At 41.0% G+C, this 17,434-nt stretch overlaps 1 protein-coding gene across 8 annotated transcripts in view; it reads left to right on the top strand.

Moving 5' to 3' along the window:
- The window catches only part of NEO1 (neogenin 1), a 246,573-nt gene that overhangs the window by 213,901 nt on the left and 15,238 nt on the right, over positions 1-17,434 (top strand). For 6 of the 8 annotated variants that reach the window (XM_047736691.1, XM_047736694.1, XM_047736688.1 and 3 more), the window contains 6 exons: positions 127-350; positions 433-571; positions 3,557-3,664; positions 5,403-5,597; positions 9,401-9,469; positions 13,150-13,297. In XM_047736691.1, the coding sequence (XP_047592647.1) occupies positions 127-350; positions 433-571; positions 3,557-3,664; positions 5,403-5,597; positions 9,401-9,469; positions 13,150-13,297 (883 nt within the window). The remainder of the gene's footprint in view (positions 1-126; positions 351-432; positions 572-3,556; positions 3,665-5,402; positions 5,598-9,400; positions 9,470-13,149; positions 13,298-17,434) is intronic. The other 2 variants (XM_047736692.1, XM_047736689.1) reach the window with 1 other exon arrangement.

Genomic DNA, 17,434 nt, shown 5'->3' with positions numbered 1-17,434 from the left:
CAGATTCTCTTTCTCTTTCTCCATTTCTCACCTTTCATTCCATTATATTACCCTGCATTTTCCTTTTCTTTTATTTTTGTTTATGTTAAAAATGCCACTTCCCTTTTTTAATTACTTTTTACCCAGACACTTCTGAAGTTGATTTATTTGTTATTAATGCTCCATACACTCCAGTGCCAGATCCCACTCCCATGATGCCCCCTGTGGGAGTTCAGGCTTCCATTCTGAGTCATGACACCATAAGGATCACATGGGCGGACAATTCACTGCCCAAACACCAGAAGATCACAGATTCCCGGTACTACACAGTCCGATGGAAAACCAACATCCCAGCGAACACCAAGTACAAGGTACCGGTACATTTGCTCTGGGTGGGAAAAGCTAACTCTTGATATTTCCTAATTCTAAAGTTCTTGATTCCTATACTTCCAGAATGCAAATGCAACCACTTTAAGTTACTTGGTGACTGGTTTAAAAGCAAATACACTGTATGAATTCTCTGTGATGGTGACCAAAGGTCGAAGATCAAGCACATGGAGTATGACAGCCCATGGGACCACCTTTGAGTATGGTATGTGTTATCTGAATCTTAATACATGGCATTTCTTTTCTTTGTAAGTCGTGAAAGCCAGTGGAAGAAAGGCTAGTGTTGGGCCACATTCCTAGTCATGAGACTTCTCATCACCTGCTTCTACTACCTGAGGAAAGAATTAAGGGTGTGAATTAAACCACTTACAGAACATAGTGAGCAGCACAGCTGGAGTTCCATGTTTGCTTTTCCAGCTGATGAATTATGTTTTCTTCATGACTGAACAAGAACATTACCAAATAATGGGATGATCGAATGCAAAGGATGCTAGATTTTAGAAATCAAGGGACTTGAGTTCAGTCCTAGGTCAACCAAATACTGACTGCGTAAGTCACAAGTAAATCATACAGCCTGTTGTTTCTTCCACCTGTAAAAGAGGGGCGACAATAACATCTGCTTTTCCTACCCTATAGGCTTCCAAGGTAAAATGAGCAGATGAGAAAGCAGCTGGCAGTAAGAAAGCACTGTGCAGATGTAAAGGATTAATGTCATTAATCCCGATTTATTGTTAAATTGAGGTAGAAGAAATGTGAAGTGACATGCTCTTGACCACCTGCCAACGCCAGGCTGGCTAGAGGCTCAGAACCTTACCAGGGAACCCCAAAGCTGCCCTAGCAGCTTTCTTATAAGTAGTATCTGCTAAAATCCCATTGGGGCAACCTAAGGGATTTTGTCTGTAAGTAAACATGAAAGATAAAAGACACTGAAGCAAATTAAGGGGAAAGCAGGCCATCCAAGTTTGCAGTTCTCTTTGCCTTTTGCTCATTCATAGGCCTGCCCTTCTCCTTCTTGTACTTTTTCTAGCATGGGCTTATGTGTAACCATCAGGAGTCTCTGTCCCTTCCAGCCTCGTATGGCTTTTTTTTTTTTTTTTTTTTTTTGCCTATATATAAATAATGAAAAAATGGAGCTGCCAAGACTCCTGGACTGGGCCTGGCCCTAATGTCTTTGTGTCTCCTGCACAGTTGATGGACTACCTACAGAGAAAAGGGTTGCATCTGGAGAGCTTAGAAATAACAAAAAAAAGTTTAAATAGACCTTGAGTTTTGAGTTTGCCTTCTTTGCTAGTTTTTTTTTGTTTTTTTGGTTTTTTTTTAATTTTATTTTTTATAAACATATATTTTTATCCCCAGGGGTACAGGTCTGCGAATCGCCAGGTTTACACACTTCACAGCACTCACCATAGCACATACCCTCCCCAATATCCATAACCCCCCTCCCCCCATCAACCCTCAGTTTGTTTTGTGAGATTAAGAGTCACTTATGGTTTGTCTCCCTCCCAATCCCATCTTGTTTCATTTACTCTTCTCCTACCCCCTTAACCCCCCATGTTGCATCTCCTCTCCCTCATATCAGGGAGATCATATGATAGTTGTCTTTCTCCGATTGACTTATTTCGCTAAGCATGATACCCTCTAGTTCCATCCACGTCGTCGCAAATGGCAAGATTTCATTTCTTTTGATGGCTGCATAGTATTCCATTGTGTATATATACCACATCTTCTTTATCCATTCGTCTGTTGATGGACATCTAGGTTCTTTCCATAGTTTGGCTATTGTAGACATTGCTGCTATAAACATTCGGGTGCACGTGCCCCTTCGGATCACTACGTTTGTATCTTTAGGATAAATACCCAGCAGTGCAATTGCTGGGTCATAGGGTAGTTCTATTTTCAACATTTTGAGGAACCTCCATGCTGTTTTCCAGAGTGGTTGCACCAGCTTGCATTCCCACCAAGAGTGTAAGAGGGTTCCCCTTTCTCCGCATCCTCGCCAGCATCTGTCATTTCCTGACTTGTTAATTTTAGCCATTCTGACTGGTGTGAGGTGATATCTCATTGTGGTTTTGATTTGTATTTCCCTGATGCCGAGTGATATGGAGCACTTTTTCATGTGTCTGTTGGCCATCTGGATGTCCTCTTTGCAGAAATGTCTGTTCATGTCTTCTGCCCATTTCTTGATTGGATTATTTGTTCTTTGGGTGTTGAGTTTGCTAAGTTCTTTATAGATTTTGGACACTGTTCTTTGCTAGTTCTAAGAATATCTTTTTGCTTCATTCCAATCCATTAGTTAATAAATAATGGTATGTATTCCAATCCGTTAGTTAATAAATAATGGTATGTATTCTCTCAGGATGTCTGAGGCTTCCTTCCATTTTATGCTAGGAAAATTCCAGTATTTTAGGAAGAGTAAATTTAATGATGTACTTAATTTACTCATTTCTCTACTAGTACATTAAAAGTTATCCTATATGGATATCCATAACATGGAAGTACAAGAAATGCAGTGTTGTTTTTATTCTATTGGTGGTGTTTCTTAAGTAGCTTTACATTTCAGAGCAGTAATCTCAACAGTTGAGAGTGAAAACTTAAAAACAGCATTTTTTCACTCATTTAGTCTTTGAGGGAATAGGGGGTTTCACACATTATATTTTGTTTGGAGAGACAACATAAGTGGAAAGAGAAAATTATTTTACACTTGAAAATATTCTAATGAAATAATCCAAATACGGGGAAGTGGGACAGAATGTCATCTTGAGCAAATTATGTAACTTTTTTCATTATCAATGCCCTGATCTGTCAAGCAGGGATAGTAGTAAACTGCCTTTCAAGTTGCCACAAATATTAAGTGAAATACTATTTATAAAATGCCTGGTATAATGTGGATACTTGGTAATTAACTACAAAGGTCTTTTGATATCCCTACATAAGAATCCTATAAATTCTTGACCTCTAGGTCAAGGTGACAGTTCTATAGCCTCATAGTATGCTGTTTTTTTCTTTGGTACTTTGCATATTCTTCTTTTTATTGGATCTGTTTATAGGCAGACTATGAGTTCTTTGAGTCAGGAGGCTTTAGCTTTTTTGCCTTACACCTCTTATTGCACCTTTTAAAAGGAAAGTGTTGCAGAAATGGTGAATGAAACTGGAATGGACAAGAATTATTGACCATCTTGTTATTTTGTAGTTCCTACTTCTCCACCCAAGGATGTGACAGTTGTGAGTAAAGAGGGAAAACCCAGGACCATAATTGTAAATTGGCAACCTCCCTCAGAAGCCAATGGCAAAATTACAGGTAAGATGCCTTTGAGGGTGTATCTGTTCTCTGCTGGGCAGAAGCACTCCAGCCCAGGACTGTGTGGTTGGAAGAAGTGGGAGTCCAAACGTTGGCTTGACCATTTTATGAGACTCGGGAAGTCAGGGTGGTCCTTGAAAGTGGACCAAGGGGGTGCTATTTGCTCATAGTAATGTAAAAATGAATTGCCAGTTGATTGTTCCGACTCACTGTGTGAAAATGTGATGGGTGGTATTACATTAGACAATCTTTGGCTACAGTGGAGCCTTACAGACATATTTATTTTCATCAGAAAAGCTGTTCTTCTCTGCCTCTGACTAGATGATTTTTAGAGTTAAAGACCCTGCCTGATTCTACAGGGTAATACCCAGTAAATATAGATTCAGCTCTTTTAACTTGAAGCCTCACAAAGCCCATTAGACTTTTAATTCCATTTTTCCCCCAGGCCTGCTACTTCAGCTTCCTGTGCTCTAACACTAGAGTTAGAAGTTTGAATCGGCCTAAGTCTTTGAAGGGACCTGGGATTTTTCCTTGGTCTTCCAGAGAACTTTCCACAGTAGAGGACACTATGCTTTCCTCAGCTTCATCAGGGAGGAAAGCATGACTGGACTTAGCTGTCAATTATTCCCCTTGGAACCTCTGCTCTATGTCGCTACAGCTTCTTGGGATACATCCTAAGGAACAGGCATTTGCTTTCTGAAGTTCCTTTGTATGAATAGGGGGCTGAAAGCATGAATAAGGAATGAATAAGGATGAATAAGGAAACTGAAAGCATTTCTTAATATTGTTCTGCTTAGACTTTCAGTTAGAATTCCTTCCCATAAGGTATCTGTACCATTTATTAGGTTTTTGATCTTACCTCTTCTATAAAAGAATGAAGCATGACTTGACCTGGATTACATTTTATTTTGTCTTTAAAAACCAGTGCATTTTTGCACTGTGCAGGTCAGGTAGGCATGTGGTGGGTTCTTCTTGCCTCGACCATAGAGAGTGACTGCCCCCTGGTGGGAGTCTCGGGTCATGTTTCCCTGTGGCTTCACTCACTTCCAAGTGTGGGAGAGCTTTAGTAAAGGTACCGCCCACACCTCCCAGGTCTGCCAGTTTTTCTCCTGGAAAATCATACTGGTGAGAGCTAAAGCAGCACACTGGGCCAGTGTCGGTTTTCAAAAGTGCATTATTTTTTTTTTTAACATTTTATTTATTTATTTATTTGAGAGAAGAGAGAGACAGTGAGAGAGAGCATGAGCAAGGAGAAGGTCAGAGGGAGAAGCAGACTCCCCATGGAGCTGGGAGCCTGATGTGGGACTCGATCCCGGGACTCCAGGATCATGACCTGAGCTGAAGGCAGTCGCTTAACCAACTGAGCCACCCAGGCGCCCAAAAGTGCATTATTTTAATCGTAGACCTTTGGTGGGTACATTTTTCAAACATTAAGACGTTGAAGTGATTGGGTTGTTTTCTTAGTTTCTGAGAGTTCTTAACCCTCTTTTATTATTGTAACTACTTTTATTGCTTTAACTGCCAATACAGATGTTAACTTACAGCCTGGCAGTGTTGAAATTGTGGTTTTTCTCTATATGATGTTTAGAGTAGCATTTCGAATGCATTTTACTATTGGACTTTAATCAGTAACTGGTTCTGTATTTGTATATGCTATAACATATGTCTTTATTGACTTACTGATTCCAAAATAAAAGGCAGGAATAAGATATATTTTCTCATTTCCTCCTTTGGACAGGTTACATCATATATTATAGTACGGATGTGAATGCAGAGTTACATGACTGGGTTATTGAGCCTGTTGTGGGAAACAGGCTGACTCACCAGATACAAGAGTTAACACTTGACACACCATATTACTTCAAAATCCAAGCTCGAAACTCAAAGGGCATGGGGCCCATGTCTGAAGCTGTCCAGTTCAGAACACCTAAAGGTAAAGCTCCTCTAAATAGTGTTTTATTCCGTGTCTCGTTAGTGGGGCCATGCTTGCACCTATCACTTTAGCATATGGAGACTATGGAGAATATGAGAAGCCCTGATGGTGAGCTTATGAACCGAAGTGTGAACATTTCTCTCAAAATGATCCCTCACCCACCCATTGACCACCAAGTCAGTGCTCCCTAGGTTACTGGGCTAACCGTGTCACATACAAGACTGTTCAAGGCAGGTGAATGGCAGCGATCTCAGAGTTTTTAACCAGTCAGATCAGATGTGATGCTCTTGGTTCTCAGGTAGCGTAATAGCATATTATTGTGATGGACATTTCCCTTTCAACACATGCAGGCTCTTAACCTGGAAGTCTTACTTGTGGAGAGAAAGACACTAACGAGAGCTCTGAAGAAAACTCTAGATGAGACAGTGAAGATAAAGTACTGAACCAAGTGAGCCTAGGAATAAAGTTAGTTGGGGACTGAGTCTGTGGAAATGTGGAAACCATGTATGGATTTCTTTTCTGTTAATACTGAAACTAAGACTCGATTTGTTTGGAAGTTTGTGGGGTTTTATTTTTTTTCCTTTAAAAATTCTGCTTGTCCCACCTTCAAAGCTTGTGATCCTTGCTCTTGTTTTTTTCTCCCCCTGTGCTTGGCCTGTTAGCGGACTCCTCTGATAAAATGCCTAATGATCAAGGTAAATCAGTAGATGGCCTCTCTCTCCTTTCCTCTCTTTTGTGACCTACTCTTACTAGCATTTTGTGTTTTTGTTTCTTTTTTTTTCCCCCTGAAAATCAGTACTGTGTGTTAAAATCCACATTATTCATTGGCCAAAGTGGAGTTGAGTCCATGTTTGTGGCACTTGGGGTATCTGAAAAGCTGGGAATTGACTTAGGAGCTAAATAGGGGGAAACTGAGGAGAGTAAATGGAGTTCTGCAGCTGTAGGAGATTGGCCTTAAGTGTGGGTCTCTTTGTCCTCTGTGCTATGATACTGAAATTCTGTAACTATGATAGGCATTTGGACCAGTATGACAGCAAGCATACCAGTTTGTCATACTAGTAGCATCTAGGATTGCATTAGTATCTCTAGATGAAAAGTGGTAATCAAATTCCGCAAATACCCTATTTTCCTCCCCCACCCCGACCAAGAATCTACACATTTACCCTACTGAATTGTGTGATAATCTGTGACAGAATTAGTACTATTTATTCTGTTAAATAAGCTTAACTCAGAGCTCTTTTTCTGTTTCTTCCCTTAAATACACCTGCTCATTTTAAAAGAGATAGGAACAATTTAAAATGGAAAGTTAGAAAGTGTAGGCCTGAGTGTCACCATTCTCGAAATTGTCTGTCAGCATAGTTTTTCCACTGTAATTGAGATGGTGAAGAGGTAACTGGACTGTGGTTTTCATCTCTGAGGAGTCAGCTAAAGTTGGTATCTGTTCTCTATACTGAGAGCAGTGGAAGTAAAGTTGATGGTTGCTTTCAAGGTTTAAGAGTAGTTTTTAGAAATAAAAAGTCTTGGGGTGCCTGGCTGGCTCAGTTGGTGGACCATGCGATTCGTGATCTTGGGGTTGTGAATTTGAGTCCTACATTAAATGTAGAGATTACTTAATAAAATCTTTTATTAAAAGATTTTTTAAAAAAAAAGATTTTTTAAAAAGAAGAAGAAGAAAGAAGTCGTCTTTGGATCTTGTTAATGGCAAGGAAGAGTCAGACTTGAGGCTGCATGTTTCAGGGCTTTGGAAATGTATTTGCACTCAATGAGTCTTTTGTTGTATGTTGGATGTGTGTATGCGTAAGGCACCCTAGTGATGGTGGACATTTTGACTTAAGTGTGAGAACAGGAAAGTAACTATACTGTGTGCACACGGAATACAAATGTGCTCATTGTCCTTCCCCACTCTTATCCCCACTGGATAAGCCAGAGTCTTGCTTGTGCCACTCCTCTGGCCTTTAAAATTCTTTACCTGTAGTTCTTTTTGGCGTTTGGTTAATCCTTGGAATTTCTATTCATAGGTTATATTTAAAAGAAAAAATACTGGGAAATAGGGGAATTAAACCAACCATTTTATTGGCAAAATACACTCTTTGGCAATTATTTACATAACATGATACTCTGGATAGTTGGGCTCATGTGTGGGGTCCCTGAAAAGTAAGCACACTTAAGTCTGAAGAGCCTCACGGGGGCTAAGTCATGGAGATGGCTTAGCCCCTAGACTTCATCCCAGTGAAAAGAGCAGCTGGACCCCTAACATACGGTGTATACCATTTGGGAGCAGTCACTGCCACAGAAGTCAGGGGATGAAGGAACAAGTATGGACAACAGAAAAAGGATCAGGGACTGAGTTTAATATGCCCTTTTGGGTACACAACAACTTCTGTTCCTTTGGGAGTTTTGAACTTCTGGAAACAAAACATTGTTTTCATCTCTGTATTTATTCTGTTAAGTGAACTATATACAGAAATGTTCAGATTTTAATTTTTCATTTAGTCCAACTCTGATATGACATTAGCTGTAATGTTTTATAGAAACGCATCTAGTTTGTATATTTCTAGTAAAGCTTTATTTGTAGAAATAATTATTTATAAGTGTTTTCTGAAGCTTCATGCTCTGTGCCTCTGCAAAGGGAAAGGTGATGTTCTTCCCTAAAACTTTATTATATATGTGATAATAGTAGCTAACGTTTGTTGAACATTTGCTGTGTGTCAGGCAGTATTCAGAATATTTTATAGGAGTAAATTTCCATTTAATCTTCAACACAGTTTTGTGAGGTAGATGCCATTATCATTGCTGTTCTGCGATGAAGAAACTGAGACGCAAGAATAATGAATAACTTGCCGAAAGTCAAGTACGTGGTAGACCAGTATTCAAGTGCAGGCAGTGTGCTCTGTGAACCGTGAGCAGCTTTGACTTCACAGTTCTTTCACACCTTCTTCAGGAGGAATCCAAACGTTGGATTGACGAATGCCTTTGCTGTATTGGGAAAGGATTCCTTCTATTTGCTTTACCCAAGCAACTTTTCCTATAAATGTGAAGAATAAAGTTCAGGACCAAGAATACAAATTACTAAAAAAACCTGATCTTTGTGTTTTATGAAGTCTGTTTGTGAGGTGGTCCCAAGCCCAAGATCAACAGCCTCACTCATTGTATTTTAGGACAGTGAATTAGGAGATGGTGTCTTGGTGAGCAACAAGAGAGAAGACTTTGTTTTTCCATCCTTGGGTATTTGGGTAACTGAGCAGGAACCAAGAACCTGATTTGAACTTCCACATACCTTCCTGCTCCTGCTTAGGGTATCCTTATATTGGAAAAGGCAGCTTTATAATTTGGGGGAAAAATCCAAACACTACTGACACCTACTAGGAGATCAACATAGCCAGGTCCTTTGGAAAAGTCCACTTCCATAATGCAGAAGTCAGCCTAACTGGTCCCTTGATTCCTTTTCTGAGAGAAGCTACTTTTGCCATAAGTGCTCTGAGTGGTCTTCCAGGAACTTTCCTGGGTGAGAGAAATGGGTGTGTTCCCACCATGTGAACAGCAAGTGGCAGTCTGTTTCCACACTAGATACAGCCATGGCCCAAGGGGGGTCAGCCTTTCAGATGCCTCATTGCATAGAAAGCTATACCTTAGTTTGCTTTGCACAGCCCATTTTGTGCCCTGTTGTTTATGTGCTACTTCAATTTCCTCATGGACAGAGTAGACTGAAAATATTTTTTTTGTAGAAAACACTCTCTAGCTGTGAAGTGGACTCATCCCACCAATGGCTTGGGTCATTATTGACATGATTTCTTCTCCTTCAGCCTCAGGGTCTGCAGGAAAAGGAAGCCGGCTGCCAGACCTAGGATCCGACTACAAACCTCCAATGAGCGGTAAAGCTTTTTTGCCCCACTGTGGGCATGACATGGTTTTGCTTGAATTTCGAAATGTCTTTTGTAGTTTTCTCTGTGGTGGGTTATACCATGTTAACCTATTTTCTTTTATTTAGTAGAATTAACTTTAGGCATTTTTTGGCAAAAGTCTGCTAAACTACTGTAAACCCATTCATTATCCATAAATAAGGATCCATAAATAAGATCCATAAATAAGATCGTTTTCCCCACATACCCAACTTAAAGTAAGATTAGTTCTAAACAAATGAGTCTTCCTTTGTGCCCACTACCTGCCTCTAGAAAAGAATTAGAATCTTGTTCTCAAAAATAAACCCTCTAATGGGATTATCTATCACCTAGAATAAGCCAAAGAAATGCTTCATGACTTTCTCTCCACACTGCTCACCACAGTGTTTTAATTTGGGAATTCTAAAAAATTCTTCCCACTCTCCTAGCCAGCTTAAGAGCTGGTGCCTTCTAACTCCTTAAATGATGGCACCTACTTCTCTACAGAACTTCACTATTTATAAGTTACTTTCACACCTGAAATTATATTTGATCCTCATAACACTGTAAAGCACAGAGAACAGATATTCCCATTTTACACATTAAGAGATTCAGTGGAGGGGCGCCTGAGTGGCTCAGTGGGTTAAGCCTCTGCCTTTGGCTCCGGTCATGATCCCAGGGTCCTGGGATGGAGCCCCACATCGGGCTCTCTGCTCAGTGGGGAGCCTGCTTCTCCCTCTCTCTCTGCCTGCCTCTCTGCCTACTTATGGTCTCTCTCTCTCTGTCTAATAAATAAATAAAAATAAAAATCTTTAATAAAAAAAAAAAGAGAGACTCAGTGGAGAAGTAATATGCCTGAACTCACCCACTAATTAAGGAAGTCCTAGAACCAAAATCCAGGGCTTCCGACTCCTGATTGTGACGTTTCCACTGTCACACACAGCCTAGAAGGCCTGGGGTTCTGTACCAGATGTGGGAATCTGAGTCCTAGGCTGAGTTCTAGGACTCTGCGCTTTTCCTCCTAGGATGAGTGTGTTGTATTTATGTGCAGTCCATGGTATAATATTCAAGGCTGTGAGGAAAGCAGCTGTTTCCTTGTTTTTCATTTATACATTCATTCATTCACCCATGTTTATGAAGGTTCAGGTTCTATGTAACAGGCTATGTCTGGGAGCAAAAAGCAGTGAGTAACAAAGCAACTGGAAAGGGAAGGCTTCATAGAAGAGGGGAAGTCTGACCCAGATATGAAAGGATGCGTGGAAGATGGCTAAATGTCACGGGGTGGGGGGTGTTGAGCATTTCAGGAAGCACCAACAGCATGTGCAAATTCATGGCAGCCAAAACCAGCCGGCTCTCTCCAGGGATCACACCACCTGAAGGCAGGCTGGAGATTGTCGCATTAGACCAGGTGGGAGGTTAGAACCAGCCTTCCAGAAGCTCAGGTACCACTGCTGCGACATGTGGGCTTCACCCTGCTCGTAGCATGTGTAAGACACCTTGTACCACGGGTGAGCTGTGATCTCCGTTTCTTGAGTACCGACTGTTATGACTCTGGTGAATGAAGAAAGAGTTGGGGCTGAGATAATGAAGTCAGAGAGAGTGGTTAAGCAGCTATTGCAGTAGCCCATATGAGGCTTGAGAAATGGCCTGTCATAATGTCCCTGGCAGGACCTGCTCCCTCGGCAGCTCGCTCTCACCCTCTCTTCAGTGGGAGCTTTCAGTCCTCTCAGAAGCTAGAGAGCAGATACAGTTAAGTGGGAATTCATCTCTGGCTAGGGAGAGCTGCCACCACCACCTCAGCTGGCCCCCCATGCCCCAGCTCTGAGTGCAGGGCCTGCCCCACCACACACCCTGCCCAGTAACTCGGCACTGTTCTTAATAAAGCTTTTCGGTTAAAGGCCCAGTATGGTCTAACTTTATTGGCCCCTAGTTCTGTAGTCTTTCCCAAATGTAAAAATGTTTTATTAAAGGTCAGTATGTACAATTTAAGTTGTCTATCTGTTTACTTTTTTTCTCAAAAATGAGGAATAAAAACGATTAAACCAAATGGAGAAGAAGAAGCTCTCAAGCCCTCCTAAATCAGCCCAGATTTTAGCACTGTGTGTGGATGTAGCCTATAAAAGCCATACGATCAGAAGTTGGGAGGTCAGCTAATGCAGTTATGGAAGGGGTTCCCACTATAAGTACACCTTGAATTAGATAAAAAGTTTGTAAACCAGGGTTGTATTTGGGAATCACTTGAAGGGCTTTCCTAAAACACAGATTCCCAAGCCAGAGCTTCATGTTAGGAATTTCTTCCACAGTCTCCCAGACTTGTAGAAAGATTCTTCTTAAACACTTCTAGAAACTAAGTACTCATTACTTGGTAAGGCAGCTCATCCATTATTGTGCAGCTCTGACTGTTAAACAGGAGAGAGAGAATAGCTGGAAAGAAAGACATCAGCTGTCAATGGCAGTCAGAACCGTGTGGTGGGATTTCCCATGTTTTATAAATGAGCATGTGTGACTTTTATAATGAGGTGGGAAGGGAAGAAATGTGTTTCAGAAAATAGAAGAACAAGAGTTAGAATACAGCTAGATTACAAGAGGCCTTGATGCAAAACGGCCCTCATCCTGTAAGCAACGAGGAAATAATAACAGGAAGAAAAAGAAGAAAAGCTAAATTTCCTTAGGGTCTTCAATGGTCTGGCCTCTGTACACTCATCTCTGTCTTTTCCTGCTTACTCTCTTCCCTCTAACTTTGCTTCTCTCCCCTTACTTGAGCAACATTGCTGCCTTTCTCTTCCCTGAACATGCCAAGCTCACTCCTGCCTTAGGATCCTTCCCCTAGCTGTTCCATCTCTTGTGAACATTCTTCCTCCAGATCTTCGCATGGTGGGATCTTTCTTGTCACTCAAATCTCAGCTCAAATGCCATTTCCTCAGAGAAATTTTTTCCAACCACTCAGTCTAAAATAGCCACCCACTCTGTATCATATCCCCTCATTTTATTTTTTTTCTTAGCAGTTATTACTAATAATTTCTTGTTTATTTTCTGCCTGTACACCAGCAGTCATATCTTTGTTGTACACTGTTGCATCCTTAGTACCTAGAACAATGCCTGGCACATAGTAACTACTCAGTAAATATTTGTCAAACTAATGCATATGTACAGATCTACTCTTTCCTGAAACTGATTAAGAGAATTAACTTTGCAAAGACTATATTTATAAAAGCAGACTGTATTTTTCTTTTTTTTTTCCCCCAGACTGTATTTTTCAAGTAGTTTTTGTGATCTCAGACATCTGAATGTGGAGAATAACTTAGCTTTCTCTGAGTGTACATTTTTTTAAATGCTTTTGAAAGTCATGATCTAAATGATTTACAAATGGTGCTTTATAAGACAAATTTATGCGTAAGATAACATAAGATACCAGGCGGGGGGCAGGCCCTTTATTTATCCAAGTATAATGTTTACTTTAATTCAGGAAGCCATCACTAAACACCAGCTTTGTGCAAGGCACTGTGTTAAGAACTGTGCAAGTACATAGCCTTGGCTCTGTAGATTGCATGAGACACTTGTATCCAAGGCGATGAGTGTGTTACAGAGACTCTCACATGAAGTTTCCATACTCTGAGTGTATGCATTTTTTGAATTCTCGAACTCTAACAGACATACCGGTTTTCCCTCTACAGGTAGTAACAGCCCGCATGGAAGCCCCACCTCTCCCTTGGACAGCAGCATGCTGCTGGTCATCATTGTTTCTGTCGGCGTTGTCACCATTGTGGTGGTGGTGGTCATTGCTGTCTTTTGCACCAGGCGCACCACCTCTCACCAGAAAAAGTAAGGAGCCCGAAATGTGGCCCATGATTTTTGTTATCTATTCTTTTGTTCCTCTGTGACTTGTGTATTTGGAGTTGTACAAAGAGATTAAACATTCAGTATAGTTGACCCTTGAACAATGTAGGGATTAGGGGTGCTGACACCCCCCCCATGCAGTCAAAAATCCACATATAAATTTTAAATTTTGACTTCTGCAGAATTTAACTACGAGCAGCCTACTATTGACTGAAAGCCTTACTGATAAACTATCAACACCTATTTTGTATGTTATATATAATACATATTATATATCACATATATATATCACATATATAATATGTATTATAGACAAAATATATATTTTTTTAGTCTTACAAAAAAGAAAGCTAGAAAAAAGAGTGATTAAGAAAATCATAAGAAGAGAAAATACATTTACAGTGCTATACTGTATTTATCAAAAATAGTCCACACATGGATACCAAGCATTAACCCTAATCCTAGATCTGGAAAGTGGGTTCCTGAACACATGATAAGAAAAGCTGAGAAGCAGCCCAGTTATTCTGGAGAAGACCCCCAAATATTTAAGAATTGGTGGTATTTCTGAAAATGGATGTAAAGGCAAAGATAAAAACAGAAAGAAAAATTGAGTACCTATTAAAGCATATTTAGAGCCCCAAATCCCTTCCTTGCCTCAGCCCAGTAGATGGCTGCATGTCTCTTCCTGCCCAAGCAGAAGTCGGGTTTTATTCTCTGGCGAGATCTCTGAACTATAGAGTATCAGGTACATACACTAGCCCAAACCCTAACCCCTAACCGTAACCCTCTAGAGAGGTCTCTGAATTGTAGGATATTAGGCACATACCCTCATGTTGGCCCCAACTCTAACCCCGGATATGAGGAGGAAAAATGGAAGATGTAGTGAGTGTGAGTGTGTGTGTGTGTGTGTGTGTGTGTGTGTGTATACACACACTGAAATACGCAGCCATAAAAAAGAGGGAGATCTTGCCATTTACAACTACATGGATGGAGCTAGAGAGTATTATGCTAAGTGAAGTAAGTCATTCAGAGAAAGACAAATACCATGTGATTATTCACTCATGTAGAAATTAAGCAAAACAAATGGGCAAAGGGGGAAAAAAAGAGGCAAACCAAAAAAGCGACTGTTAACTACAGAGAACACACTGAGGCTACCAGAAGGGAGGTGGGCGGGGGATGGGTGAAAGAGGTGAAGGGGATTAAGGAGGGCACTTGTGAGGAGCCGGTGATGTATGGATGTGTTGAATTACTATATGGTATGCCCAAAACTAATATTACACTCTATATTAACTGGAATTTAAGTAAAAACTTTTTTAAAAGTCTGTGTGTAAGCGGACTCCCCACTGTTCAGTCCCATGTAGTTCAAGGGTTAACTGTGCACGAAAAGTGATGTTCTAAATATTTGTAAGTGAAATGCAGAATGGTTCTTCTTATAAATGTGTATTGGTGTTCTGGCAGGAAAAAGGTGCACACTCAAAATGGGGGAAGGAAGTTTAATGAGGGGACTGTTTACAGAGTCACAGGTGGGGCTAGGAGACAAGGCAGAGATGTTTAAGGACCAGCAGCCATGATAGGCCACTGTCACCCTTAGGCCTGAGAGGGCAAGAGGTCTTCCTGAAGAACAGAGAGCCATGTTCAGAAGTCTGAAGCAGTAGGAAAGGGCTTCTTGACAGGAGCTGGGTATGGTGGGAGGAAGGTGTCCTCTGTCAGCTTCTAGTGCTACAGGGAGGGGACAGGATAAAAACACCTACTACTCTCCAGTCTCTTGCCTGTGTCTTCACTCAGCCAGACCCATCAGAAACCAGGAGCAGGTTGCCAAGTAAGGCATATAGAGGTCATTTAACTCAACCTCTTGAGTCACAGAACCAAGGAGAGGAGAGGTCTGGAGAGGGAAGTGGGCCGTGTCCAGCCTTGCCGGTAGCTGCTGTTTGTGTAAGCACACGGTGAGCCAGACACCCAGGAGTTTAGGGGCATTCTTACAGGCTTTTTCACGGCACAGATGCCACCTGAAATGGAAAAGGACCATAGACCTCTTATTCTACATCTAAGTTTAAGAATATTTTTCAAGGGGTGAGTGGGTGTCTCAGATGGTTGAGCCTCTGACTCTTAATTTCAATTCAGGTCATGATCTCAGGGTCGTGAGACTGAGCCCCACGTCAGGCTCCATGATCAGTGCAGAGTCTGCTTGAGTTTCTTTCTAAAATAAATTTTAAAATCCTTAAAAATTTTTTTTTCAAGAAGGGCTACCAAGTGTGGAAGCTTAGGACTGGCAGGGACAGTGGGGGGAGAATACTAATTTAGTGAATAAGATAGTCTCATTTATAATTGGCATATCAAATTAGCAGAGGGGTCAAATGATCGTGAGCCCTGAACTCCTCTGGGATGTTGAGAGTTGTAATTGTCTAGAGCAGATAACAAGGTGACTCAGTTATAGACTGTCTGATAACAGCCTATGCTCCTAAACTTAAGAGGATCCCTGACCCTAGACAACTTTCACCTCACATACAGCATCTGGCCAGCGAGACAGAATACCAAAAATAAAAAGATTCCTGAGTTACCCCTAATAGCAAAAAACACATGTGGGCAATAAAATGACTTTAATTGGTGGATCCTAAAAGATGATAAGATGGAGATATTGCTCCATAAAAGAGAAAGGCAAGTTCACGTCATTGTTTATGATTATCCCTCAGCTTGGTTTGCCCAAGGCAAGACAATGCATGTGTTTAATGACAATAAATATGTTTGTTTTCAGTATAGAGGACAAGTACAGACTGCCCTGTCATTGCCACTGGAGATGGCTTTATGTCACTTTGTGTATGTTTTTGTGAGGTTTTCAATTTTTCTTTTGCCCAAACAAAATAGCTTACCATAGCTTGCATTGCATCTTTTCCAAGGGAGCAGGGGGCTCCTTTTATAAACTTTCTGGTCACTGCCTCTTAAACCTCTCCCTGTCTCCTTTTGATATGGAAAACCGTTTCCCTTAACCACGTCAGCAATGATGTTATTTCTACTCTAGAACTTGTCTGCAGGCTTCTTTGTTCCGCATTTCAAATGTATCTACTTTCATGAACTTGGTTTTATATCTAGTTTCAGAAATCTTGATATCTTTATTTAAAACGATCTAAAAAACAAAGTGATGGAATTCCTTAGTGCTTTGGGGATTTAAAAGGAAATTTAGAGAAGCGCTTAGTCTTCAGATTGAGAGGTAGAAAAGGGAGGAAGTAAGAGGTTCTATACTTTGAATCTGCAGATCCTACAGATTTGAGTCCTTTTGCTTAGAAGAATTGTGTCGAGTCTTCATGGGGCTTTTCCTCTCCCTCTCCCAATGACCATCTTTCCAGCCATTCCATGAACCACTGAAAAATATGTATGAGCTTTTCTTCATACTTGTTTTCCCCTCTGAGGAAGTATCTCCCATTTCAATTGTAGCTGCTTATGGACACTTAAAACTCAAAGCTGACCGAGCATTTACAGCCTAGCCCCTCATTGCTTCTCGACACATTCCTCATTAGCTACCTCACCCTTAGCTGATGAGAACTACCTCCAGGTACCACCATGTGATCCAAAACCTCCTTCAGTGTACTTCCTCCTACCGGAAGCCAGTTCTCCATTAACCCTCTGGATCTCAGTGGCTCTCATCTTTCTAAGAACTTATACTTGCTGTTCTCCCCTCCACACTGCTAACCTTTCACTCTCTTGGCTTTGTCTCTTCAACGGGTAAGTGTGCTTATACCTCTTTTATCTTAAATCATTATAATTACAACCCATATTTTACTCCCCACTAGCTGTTTACAAAGCCATCCTTCCCATCACCACAGAATCTCTTGGTTACTGTATATACTCGTGCATTCTTTCATTGCCTGCTGATGCTTCATTTCTTGTCGATCTGGATTCTGCTCCTACCACTTCACTGAATTACTTTTGCTGAGGACCGATGACCTCCGCATTGTTAAAGCCAGGAGACATTTTTTTCGTCCTTGTCTTAATCTCTCAGCAGTATTTAACTCAGCTACTCCTTCCTTCATGAAATACTCTCTTCTACTGTTCTTTTTCACATCTCCTCCTATCTAACCAGCCATCAGACCTTCCTCGGGACCTGATCCTAGACTTACTTCTCCTATG

Source organism: Lutra lutra, chromosome 7 (genome assembly GCF_902655055.1).
Source record: "Lutra lutra chromosome 7, mLutLut1.2, whole genome shotgun sequence".
Classification (NCBI taxonomy): Eukaryota; Metazoa; Chordata; class Mammalia; order Carnivora; family Mustelidae; genus Lutra; species Lutra lutra.
Note: the sequence above shows the minus strand (reverse complement) of the source record. Positions and strands in the feature narration are given on the sequence as shown.